At 45.4% G+C, this 12483-nt stretch overlaps 1 protein-coding gene across 16 annotated transcripts in view; it reads right to left on the reverse strand.

The window, feature by feature from the left end:
• The window catches only part of ncam1a (neural cell adhesion molecule 1a), a 224924-nt gene that overhangs the window by 19187 nt on the left and 193254 nt on the right, over nt 1-12483 (reverse strand). For 5 of the 16 annotated variants that reach the window (XM_035625761.2, XM_047329380.1, XM_047329390.1 and 2 more), the window contains 3 exons: nt 7856-7858; nt 3268-3392; nt 1978-2158 (listed from right to left, as the gene is read on the reverse strand). In XM_035625761.2, the coding sequence (XP_035481654.2) occupies nt 1978-2158; nt 3268-3392; nt 7856-7858 (309 nt within the window). Of the gene's footprint in view, nt 1-1977; nt 2159-3267; nt 3393-7855; nt 7859-10165; nt 10214-11677; nt 11693-12483 lie in introns of all 16 variants that reach the window. The other 11 variants (XM_047329378.1, XM_047329384.1, XM_047329393.1 and 8 more) reach the window with 3 other exon arrangements.

Genomic DNA, 12483 nt, shown 5'->3' on the forward strand with positions numbered 1-12483 from the left:
CTTCGAAGGAAACAGTTGGGGCCATCGAGATCTCTTATGTGAAGTGATTAAGACGTCAAACTTAAAGTGAGCATGGAAGAAAGGGCGACACTTTTCATTAAGGTACACCTATTCGTCGTCACACTTCCTGCCCGAGACGCTTCAGGATAAAAGCAACCGTGCTTTTTCTTTTCGATCAGCGGGACGGAGAAAAGAAAGAAAAAGAGAAAACAAATCTTTCTAACAGGCATCCGAGCAAAGTGCACCATTACGAAGTGCGACGCTTGCACCGTCTTTGTTCTTCTACCACCGACGGGGAAGGAAACCAGAGGTCAGTTAATTGCGGCAGTTTTGCCAAATAATGTAATTCGCTGAGTGCGAGGCAGCGTTGTTATTAACACTTGTCGACCACATTGAGCAGAGCATAATAAGATTGTTATTCATGTGCAACCTCCTAACTATCGACAAGCAGTGACTGGGAAGTTATGGCCTAGTCGGCTGTAAAATATGGCTCTTGCGGTATGCAACGTTAATATATCAAGTCAAGTCAAGTCAACTTTACTGTCAATTCCTGCAGTATTGTTCCTGACGTACAGAGGAAATCGAAAAACCGTTTGTCTCGGACCCACGGTGCAATAGTACAAAACAAACAAAAACAGAAAAATAAATATATATATACAGTATATGCATTCCAATCAAGCAACTAGTCGATGGCGAATAAGTGTACCTTAACACAAAGTGTTAGAGAGAGACAGGACGATGGAGAGAGGAGATCTATATATACATTTTTAAGTAGAAGATAAAAAAGAGAGCTGGACGGAATTGGAATCTCGTACGTCGGTCAGGAATAGTGGGATGGGGAGGCAGCCCATGTTAAAGAAGTTAGACACACACACACACACACACACACACACACACACACACACGGCAAGAGAACAAAGACAGACCGTGACCGCCTGGGTGGAGAGGTATTTGGCACGAACTGGGACCAAAAAAAGGCCGCGGGTCTGACCGACACCTGCCCCCGACTTCATCGCTCGCCGAACTCGAGCTGCCCCGGCGAGGAGCTGCTGAGCGGGCGGGAGAGCGGGAGAGCCGCGAGCCGCGATGCCGGAGTTTTGTTACTCGCGGCGGCAAAGGCGGGGCAAAACGCGGCGGCTACGCCTCCGCTCTCCGTGCGCCGATGCGACAGCCATTGTGTTGATCTCGCGCAGACTGATATTTTTTTGTGAATTGAGCACAATGTTTTTGAATGCAAACGAGGGGCTTTGTGCGTGACACACACACAAAAAAAAACCCCAAACAGAAATATATTTCTCCGGCAGGAGAGGATTAGGTGGAGGAGAACGCGGGAAGAACTTTGTTTCGCGGCATTGACGGGCGGAGAGACGGAGAAGCGCGCGGCACTGGAACACGCGAGCGGATAGCTTTGTTGTCTTTGTTTGGCCACACGCAACTACGTGTGCTTTCCTGCACGTTGGCTCTTAAACTCTTTCTTTTCTTCTTTCATGCTTCAACGTACGTACCCGGGCCGTAGAGTTTATCCCAATTCATGTTGAGTCTGCCGAACGTCGCTGCCGTGCACGGAACAGCTCTAACGCATCCTTTCGCGCGGGAAGAACATCCGCGACACGTGGTATGCCTTTCGGGGGGGTTTGTGCTCATTCCACAAAGTATTATGGGACTGCGCCGTTTATTCTCATGTGCAAAAACATCACGGCATAGGCCGAATTAGCGTAGCGTCTTGAAAAGGTTTCCGTCCGAGTGGGGGATCGCATCACGCATTTCCACTTGGTCGCCAACGTCGGTGTTCGGTACAGTCAAAACAATCCACGGACGGTCAGACCCTGAAGCCCGCCAGCTGTGAACTAGCACCCAGGAAGAGTCAAGGAATCCGAGTAAGGGGGGGGGGGGGCCTTCTCTGGTCACGGTGGACGCCTTTGGTTCACCGCGGCGCGTGTGTGCGGGTGCTCAGGGCGGGATCGCGGGGAAACGTACCTGGGACGGTGGTGGGCTCCGTGGCCGTTCTGAAGGAGACGGTGCCCGGCTCGGACTTGCCCTGCTGATTGACTGCCACCACGTGGACCTCGTACTCCGTGTTCCAGTCCAGGCCGCTCAGCACCACATACTCACTGGCGTTGGGAATGCGGATCTCGGGTTTCCAGTGAGACGCGTGCCTCTGAGAAAGGAGGTGCACGGGGGGGGGGACAAACGTTAAAACGGGGCGACAAAGTGAGATTGGGGTCATGCTGCAGAAAGCGCAGAGGAGAGGGACTTTATAGAATGACCCCATTTTTCAAGCTGTTTTCCGAAGATAAAACAAGTGAATGGTTGATAACCTAACAAACTGCACAGGCGGAGGGTTGACGGCATAATTTTCAATTCCACTCGCTTGACCAGGGATTATCTTGGCCGAAAGGAAGGTCAAGCATCGTTCTGAGCGAAGGGAAAACGCTTGTGAAATGGAAAAACTGTCTAATGTATATAGAAGATGCCAGCTATCATACGCAACGTGTTCAAATTTGAGTAAATATGAGCTGGAGTTGTCTTTTTGGGCATAATTGACAAGGCAGACTGGAATATTAATATCTATTTCATTTATTTGCCTTCTGAGCAGAGATGGCAGCCCCAACGGCAACAAAGCGGCCAGATGTCTACAATATTTGGAAAAAAACACAATGTGCGATGCACGCTTACATGCTGAAAACACAGACATGGGCATTGTTGCATTACAAGTGTAAATCTTTTTGCTGACCTGTAATAAAAGAAAACTTTTGATTGTTTAGGGCAAAAAGTTATTGAAAGCAACACACTGAGGTTGTGGTTTCACAGGGTTCAAAGATTTCAACCAAACCGACACCAAGTTCGTGGCTCGGCGCGTAATCGGACACAGTTTAGATTTGGTCAGAATTCATTGCAGAGGAGCCGGCGTGCGGCCGTGACGCGCTGTCCCACCCGGCAACACTAATCCTTTCTGGTGAAAACTATTCATTCAGAAATGGGCCGCAGTTAAAGAGAAAACTATACCGTTTCATCAGTTGGGGAACATAATATATTTCAGAATGTGCAAAATAGTAAGGGGAGGAAAATTGAAATGCGTGAAAGGGGGACGACATTTGCCAGGCCGTTATTCCCTGCTCCCGGTGGGTTGGGCGAACATTTATTATCTGTTTTTTTTAATGAAACCATTGCATGAACCGGTGTGAAAAAAAGACAAGATTCGACAAAAAAAGCCAAGCAAACATTGCAGAGGGACAAAATGGCACCCAAGTCACAGTGTATACTCACAGCCTTGTATCTGACCAGGTAGTACATGATGGGGGAACCGCCATCGTCCTGTTTGATCCAGTTGACCTTGAGGGAATTGCCCCCCTTTTGGACCTTGACCTCTAGTTTGGGAGCACTGGGTTCCCCTACACAAAACAAACGGAGAAGTTAGGATTAGTAGACATTCAAACTGTTGTTGGATCAGCATGTTCATGCCTACTGAGTGTGTAGCCTTCCTATTGGGTTCAACTGTCTTCCAGGTCAACCAAGCTGAAACTGGTCGCCAGCTCAACTTACTGTTTTAAGGGGATTGTTTTTTTTCCTCTTCCAATCTGTTTAAAGCATAGCTATCAGAGGACATTGCAGATGTAGAGGTGGATTAAATTCATAGTGTGATCAATGCTGTCCTTTGTCGGCCTAAATGTAACGAGAGTTTTGTGTGCCACCATGTGGCTCTGCTAAGCCTCCGGGACGATATTCTATCACAATGTTCTCATCGAAACTACAGCACCCCCCCCAAAAAAAAAGATCCAGAATTCCGTTCGTCTGGTGCGTTGCTCTGCCAAGTGATACTCCACCCACATCTGTCTTTTGATCGTCAATCTCTCGCCACCTGCAAGTCTCGAATGGTGCCTGCAAAAAGTTGAATCCTCTCAAGGACTGAGATGCGAGGTGCGCATCGAGCTATAAATATCAACGATTGAAACACTCCGACCGAACGGATGGACGAGGACGGGGAAGCTGCAGGAGGAGAAATCAGATTTTTGAAGTTTCTATTAACATTTGGACAGTGTACCTGACATGAAAAAACTTTTCGCCACTGACATCTGTTAAAACCAGCGAGACTTTTCCCAGGCATCAGTCTCGCTTCTAACGGATAAATATGATCTATGTCGTGTCCCCTGACAAGGACCTTTGGTGGTAGTTTGAATTGTGGCCGCTATTTCTGAAGAAAACTTGGAAATAGTGTGATATTGTTGAAGCACCTCAAAAAAAAAAAGGTCAGAATTGATGAATGGGTCCGACTTTGACATTGGAGACTGATGATTGTTTCCCGTCTCCTACCAACAGTACTTTCTTTCAACAAGTGTAATCTTTTTGTGCCTAATCCGTGGTGCTGGCAAATAAAGAAACGATCAAATGAACAATTTTTTGTTCTTCTGATTTGTCCATAGCAGCGCCAGATCAGCTCTTGTCACTCACCGTCGGCTTTTTCAGGCTTGAGAGTATTGGGTTATCAAAAAATAGAATTTGGGTGGAATATTCCTTTAAGGGCAGCTTGAAGGTAAGAGTGAGCGCTGTGGTTAATGGGCGGAAGTGTTGTTCTCCTTGAGGCTCCTCATTATCTGCTCTATGCCCCTGAGTAATGACTGCTGGGTCGCCGGATAATGAGCTTGTAGGCCTTCGATTGGATATGTTAGTCTATTACTTTTAATAACATGTACATAGTCTTGTGGGAGGGGAAGTCAAGGTGTTTCGTTTGTGTAGTGATGTTGGCTTTTACTGTCACCTCACTGTAAGGGAGGAGACCACCAACCCAGAGTCTCCAATTATGTACGTACTGGTTTCACACAGTGGTAACGTCTATTCGTTAACGCCATTTCCTCATTAGATCTCATAATGTGCTAATAATCTGATAACAGCCCTGTAGAGCCCAATAATGTAATAAATACCAATGCAGTAAAAATCTCCACTTAAAGCCATCAACTTTTAATCAACCCTGATGTCAAAACTTCCCAATAATGTGTTAATATTACTACATTACTGGGTTGATATCGCATTATCAAGTTTTGCAGTGCCCAATAATGTAATATCTACCAATAATGTAGTAAAAATCTCCAGATAAATCCATCAAAAATGTAATGAAACCAGATTATCTAATAACTTCCTGATAATGCCTTAACCAATGTAATGATCTCTGTAGAATAATGTAATAACTTAGTACATTAATGGGCGTGATTACATTATCGAGTAAACCAAGTTTGTGCAGAAGCCAATAATGAAACATTTTCATTATTTGGTTCTATGTAGTATCTCTGAACCAATAATGCAATGAATGACTACATCAATGTCAGCTATACATTATCGTTTCACGGTATATACTGTATCTTATATAATTTAGGTAATGATATAGATTTAAATCTATGTCTGTGATGTTAGTTAGTGAAAACAAAAACATTGTCAGTGTCCTTTTCTGCAGAACCAATATTTTTCCGATATAAGTGTCAGTGGTTAATTGAATGAAGATGCATTAAGGCACTTTCTCTTCATCATACATAATCATCTGAGCGCACTGCCTGTAAACTGCATTCCACTAGACTGGGGGGAAGGGGGGTGTTGAGCATGACAGATGCTGGAAGTGAATAAAACGGTTAGTGACAGCGGCAGCAACATGGTGGCAGGAAGACATCGGCACATTCAGCATATAGTTATCCACAGAGCCAGTCGTTCTGCTGTTAGGCGAAACTTTTGTCTCAGGCTAGAACACAGAACGAGGAAGGTTAGAGTGAGAAGCTCCGCCATGCAGGCTGGAAAGGAGGGGCCACATGTGGAGCAAAGTCCCGTGACCTCGCGGTGACACGCGTGTGGGAGGCGTGGCTACACATGTAGCCCACTCAGACACGGTGAACCCCCTCGTCTTCCAGCACACATTCAGAGATAAGTGGTTAGAATTGAGTTATTAGATTGAAAGGGTTATTTGAAAAAATAAATTAAAAAAACGGCGAAGGATGCAGTCATTGATTTTAATTTCTATAATTCTGTAATTTGGCATCAATTTCGTGGGGTCATACTTTGATGCAATATTTAATGGTAAAAAACCAATATGTAAGAGTGCTATTTGTGCCCTTATTAATATTAATCATGTCGAGGAAAGAAGGTGGTAGTGTCACATTCCAATCACTATTATAATTCAATGCATCACACTGCCGGCCTTTACATCTTTTAAATCAGATCGACTTCATCAATTACACACGCTGCTCTTATTATCATTGATACAGAAGTAACCAAGAGGATTAGTGTAAAATAAACAACTGAAAATGATCATTTAAATTATTTTTGTTATTATTATTATTATCATTATAGTGATAATTCATAGACAAAAAAAGTCTAATCTCAAAATGAGAGTCTGATTGATTCAGGTCCACCTGCAAATTCAAATCATTTTCTCAGATTTCAGAAATCAAATTCAGGAGCGTAATTTTCTCATCATCCAATTCTATCGCATAGTTATTAAATACTGAATACTAAAATATAAGCACTGTTGTTTTTGGTTCATTAAAAAGCCATTGCAATAGTCCTAGAACAGGTGACAGCTACGACAAGAGACACATGCAAAAACGGGAACAAACGTTTTCCGTAGAGAAACAGCAGGACAACGGAAAAAAAGAAGGATGCAACAAGAAGAGAGAGGAAACAAACTTGCATGCCGCAGTAATGCCATGCTGTGAGTCCAATCAGCAAAAACACTGTGAGCTACCGCACGTCATTTGGAGAGAAATAAGAAAAATGAGCTTTTCTGGGGGAGCTCTACTGCGTCTACTGGTGCGTGCAGTGCAGATTGCAGTCAGTGGCACTTGGTGGGGCCGCTCTCCTGACGTTTAAAATGACGAGAAGTCCTTTTGGGTTAAACTGGAGCCGCTGTCTCAGATTATTTTGTTTATTCTCATCCAGTTAATCCAGTTCTTCCATTGGCAGATGTTAAACCTGTAGTGTGTCTTTCCAAATCACGTCCAATCAGTTGAATTTACCACAGACGGACTTGAATCAAGGTGCAGAAGAGAAATGGAATCAATGCGATAATTTATAGAAAATCTGTTTTTTGCTTTGTCATTATTTTTTCTTATCTTCTTATTTTCGAACCTAGATCAATAAAAAAAACTGGAGGGGGTTTAAATCATTTCGAAATGCAATGTAAGATCTCGAAAGACAGATGAAATGAAATGTGCGAGCTCCAATCTAATTAAATGTTGCCTCGTTGCAATCAACTAACTCTTTGGCGTGATTTAGGGGAAAATGTGTTTCAAATAAGTTTAGGCCTCAGTGGAAAGGCGCGGCCACATGTGGAAATAAGTTTGCAAATGGGCAAGGTCAAAAAGTATTGTTCGGGATGAGGTTACGTTTTTAATCAGCCCGCACTTTTGCGAGTTTGAGTCGGAGGACACGCGAGTGAGAAATAGCTTCGGGTATATCTGAATTTTCGCCCGGTTATAACACGTGATCTATATGTGGATGTCTTAACGATAACTCAGTTAAGCACAATAAAAACGTATCGTACCCTGGTTTTCTAATATTATTCTATGGGTTTGCTTGTACAGTACAGATCTTTAAGAAGGCACTGGAAGGGGAATAGTTTGCATCAAGTATCGTAGCTGGCTTGATGGAGGAGAAAGTCTTGAGATGAATGGAGGTGATGAAATAATGCCGGAGTGAAATAGTGCATGTTTACTAGATATTTACAGAGTGGCCTCGAGATGGAATGAAACATGACCAAATAAAGAAAAGTGTTTTAATGTCTCATCTACAAAGAAGTCTCTAAAATGTTCCCTAGGTGATCATTGATGATCACGTGTGATCTCAAACTAAACAAGCGGGGGGGAAAAAAAGTTACCTTCTGTTGGCCAGCGAAGACGACATCATCAGCACCATGCAAGAGCCACATGACAAAGTCACATGATGTGCACGCACATGATCGGTTCAAAGGAAAGTACGGGAGAAGGAGGGGGAAGGGAGGGGGGGGGGGGGGGGAGGGGGCACATGGGAATACAAAACATTTTTGAAATGATGAAAACATGTCAACATAATGAACAAAACAAATGTTAAAGACAGAAATAACACAAAATGAACATAAACAAGAAAAAGGAAATACATAAATTGAAAAACAGAATATTTGTTTTTGTGTGAATACATATAAGAAACGTTGGAACTATGAAGCGGTTGCAGACTTAGTTTTGGTTGTGGATCGACGATACAACCAAAACTGTGCACCCAGAATAGCCTCATGCTTTCAGATAATCAGCAGCTTTTCCTCTATTTATAAAAAAAAAATTAAAAAATAGTTTGATATTTCACATGGCAACAATATTGCCCAATCTGAATTTGAACCTACGAGATTGAAAAAAATAAAACTGAAATCCAGGGAAAACTACAGCCGAGATCAAAAGAAGAACAGAGGAAAACTCCTGCGGCTGCGATACACAAACCATGCTCACTTGCAAACAATATGAGCACGTGGGACCTCCGGAGGAATGGGGGGTCTGCGTTGGGTGACGGCCTAAAAGCATTAACGTGAGGCATCTGCAGAAAGATGGGAGTGTTTTTCTTTTTCCGCTGGAGCGTATACCGTCGTAGGAGAATCGAATTTAAAGCCAAGGCTGTGTCGGACAAATGTTATTAAAAGGAGAGACTCGGTTAGGGACACTGCAAAGGGCGTTATCGCTCGGCACATGGGGAGGTAAACAGGTAAAATATGACATATTCTTCAGTGGGCGTACAGAAAAAAACACAAAGCACGTTTATTTACACGTCTTGGGATGGGTGAGGTGTCTTAACGGTGCGATCAGTAATTATTTCACTGGCGGTTTGCACAAGACGCACGGGTGGGGGGGGGTGGTCCCTCTGTTAGCTCAATGGTTGCCGAGGCAACGGCTTTCTAATAAGGCGAAAGTGCGTCTGGCTCTGAGCATTTCCAGGTTGCGTTGAACCAGGGGCACTCTGTCGCAGCAGGCAGGAGAATGAGACAGCGTGAGCTGAATGGACCGATGTGAGAACGTTCTTTTTTTTTTTCTTTGGGGGGGGGGGCGGCATTCGAGAGAATTCAGAGTCTACAGAGTCTGGTCTGGTTTTGATAGAAGAAGACAAAAGAGAAATACATTATGTCGGAGTCACAGAGGAAATAAAAAGCTCCTGTAGGTCAAAGGGAGATGGAAGGGGGGAGGGGGGCAAGGTAGTTCTTGCCTTCTTTGTACAGCGATCCTTTCATGATACCTGTCAAAAAAATCAATTTAGGTCAAAAGCTCAAGAATTGGGGGGGGGGGGGGGGAATTGCTGATTTTCCAAACCAATCAACGGTATTTAACGATCCGTGAGAGACGTAAGGGTCTCGGCATCGATATTTATTGACTCGCTCAAGAGTTTTCAGTTGGATTCATCAGTTTGACGTGGACACTAATGGTACTCAAAAGTAAGAACATATCTGTGAATTCTATAGGACACACACAAGAGAAGAACACGCAGTAAGGTGTTAGCACGGGGCCTGTTATCACTCCATGTTCATGCCCAAATAAGAGCATGGACATCATGTGTGCTACGGTGTAATGAGTTGATCAATAACAGAGCTAAATGCTGTGCTAACGTGATACACGCAGCCAAAAAAATAAATTAAAATTTGCATTTTCTTTCCAGCCACTGATCCGCCTGGACTTTCACTTTTGGCTTTTGTGCTGTCACGAATCAACAGGTCACAGCAAACCGAGTCCACAGCACATATTAGTATGCATTCTCCAAATCCATTGCACCACAATCAGGTGAGTCTCTACTGTGATTTGGATCTTCACGAACAGGCATATTGGGTTAATTAAGTCACACACACACACACACACACACACACACACACACACACACACACACAATTCTACCGTCAGGCGGTTAGGAGGACGACCTTCGCGTCCTTGGCGAATGTTAGTATAATCGTCATCTATTGGTATTTCGAGGGGCCGCGAGCAAAGCTGCCGACTCATTCGTTTGCAGTTTTGCTGCGGCTCTACGCTACAGAGGAGGCGCGAGGCCTCCCGTGAGGCACGCTCCGTCGACGGATCTACAGTGACTGTGAGGCCAAGCGGGTGAGAGAGACGGAGGCGGGGGGGGGGGGGGGGGGGGGGGGGGACACACACACTGCACACTGCCGGGCTGGCATACTCACTACGGGCCAGAGTGGTGGCGGCAAGAGTGGGTGGAATCGCCGATGAAACTGAAAGACGGTGAAAACATGGTGAGAGGCGCCGGAGTTCTCGCCAATGTCTCGACACATGAGGTACTATTCTTTTCAGATATACTGTTATCAACACTGTATTCGACATATGCGACTCACGGCCGCACTCGATACAGGCCGCACACCATTAAAGTTTAGTTCCCTGGAATTAAAAAAAAACTGCAGCACTCTCAGTTTCTTCGCTCGGCTCTCCGCTCTCAGCGGGGATGATCGACTGGTGTGTAGAGTCTGAGACATAAAAGAATAGCTTCATTCCGTCTCATTCGCAGACACCGGCTACTGTGTGGTTACGGGCACGAGGAAGCTACTGCCTGCGTGGAAAAAAAATGGCCAAATTAAGTAATTTATCATCAAGGATTAGTATAAAAAAAAACCCCACTCAAAAGCAAGTTCCAGAAATGTATAATTGTGGCAGATATTGCTTCCCAGTTGCAGACCCACTTAGCTGGACCCTTCTGTTCTCTCCGTCTCTGGCACTCTAGGCTCATCCCACAATATATGTATGTATAAGAATACGAGCAGAAAAACACACAAGCTTACTGTATTCACCGAAGACCTGAATCCAAACCCCGTCAACTGCTGTGGACGGGCCACGTGCATGATCGGAGTCAGGAGTCAGGGGATTTGAGGCTAATGCGCAGAATAAAACCTGTTGCTGGGCATCAGTGGCAGAAAGCTGCAGAAACTAGAAGCTACATGCCAGTTTTTTTTTCTCTCAATTGTGCGTTCTCGTGACCTCGGGCCGAATGACAATGCCAAAATAAAAGGGGGATCTGGGAATTAAAAGGGAATATCTTGACCCTACGGCCGCGCGCAGGGTCACTCCGGTCCAACGATGCCGAGGCTTTTTTAACACCGCTGCCAGCCAGACCCCTCTTGATTCGCACAAATTGATTTGTTGGTCGCGCCGTGTTATTCCCGGCTATTCTCCGAAAGACATTGTGCAGCACTCTGCGCTGAGCCGCCGCAGCGCACAAACAAAGCGTATTTCATCCGAGAGAGAGAGACGCCAAGAAATAAAAATGCCACCAGCCGAGCGACACTCAGGAGGCGCCAGGTAGCGCCGAGGATACGCGGCACAAAATAAGTCACTCGCTAGAGGCAGCGTGTCACATCAATCTGTCACGGTACCGAACAGACCTGAAAGCACATTGAAGTAAGGGAACGGACCGCCATCTGGACAACTCATACAACGGGTCATGAATGAGAGCTGCTATTTACGTACGAGGGCAGGGAAAAAGGAAAGAAAAAAATCATATCTTTGGGGCACTGGGTGATGATTTCAAGTGGAACCTTCCACGGGAGACATTGCGCGACGGAGCATTTACATTATGAGATGGTAGCGGACGATTGGTCCAACGAAGCAGACTGATGCCACGGAGATGGAAAACAACCGCAGGAAAGCAAGAAAAAAAAACAAGACAAGGGGAAAAAGAAACTTACTTGTGAAAGAATACCCTGAGAAGTCCGATGGAATATAGAACAGATGGGAAACCGTGATGAGAAAAACAATGAAACAGAGGGAGAGAGAAACAAAGGAGAATGGAATGAGAAATGTGAACAGTGAAAAGAAAGACCAACTCCGCCCCTTCATTTCTATCCACTGTGTCTTATTTGACTCTTCTCTTGTTTTTATCTGCTTCTCTTCGCTCCGCGGCTAACTTTGACTCTGAGGAATCCTGGTCGGGCATCGGCGTCCAAATAGGAAAAAAAACCTGTCTTTTTTTAAACGACTTCACCGCGCTCGCGATGAGACTTTGGCCGCGGTGGATTCGGCGCTTTGCCTGCGCTGACCGTCTCTGACGCAACGGAGCGCACGCGCGCGATCGACACCTCGTCCCCCCGCGGCCATTTTCCCGTCGTTGGGTTTCCGTGAAGGTCGAGCTCGAGCTCGACGTGCGCGTTGTGTTCCCGGGAAGCTCTGGGCTGAGGTGGACGAACATTCCCTTTTTTCCCTCGGCGCCACGTTGAAGCGGGACACAGCATCTGCAGCTTTCAGGGGATTCCAGACGTAATAAGCAGGGGGTGGGATGAGAAGGGCTTTTTCTACAGAAGCAGTGGGGGTGGGGTTGGGGGGGGGGGGGGGGGTGATGAAGCACAGATGAAGCACGCTACGAGCAAAATTCACATTCACGATGGGGATTTTTTTCAAATGCCGACGAGGAAATACAACTAGGCCCGTTGCCTTTTTTTCTAATCGTAGCCCGACGCGTGAACTAGCTCTGCGGGGGCTTCGACACGCGGTTCAA

This window comes from Scophthalmus maximus, chromosome 2 (genome assembly GCF_022379125.1).
Source record: "Scophthalmus maximus strain ysfricsl-2021 chromosome 2, ASM2237912v1, whole genome shotgun sequence".
Taxonomy (NCBI): Eukaryota; Metazoa; Chordata; class Actinopteri; order Pleuronectiformes; family Scophthalmidae; genus Scophthalmus; species Scophthalmus maximus.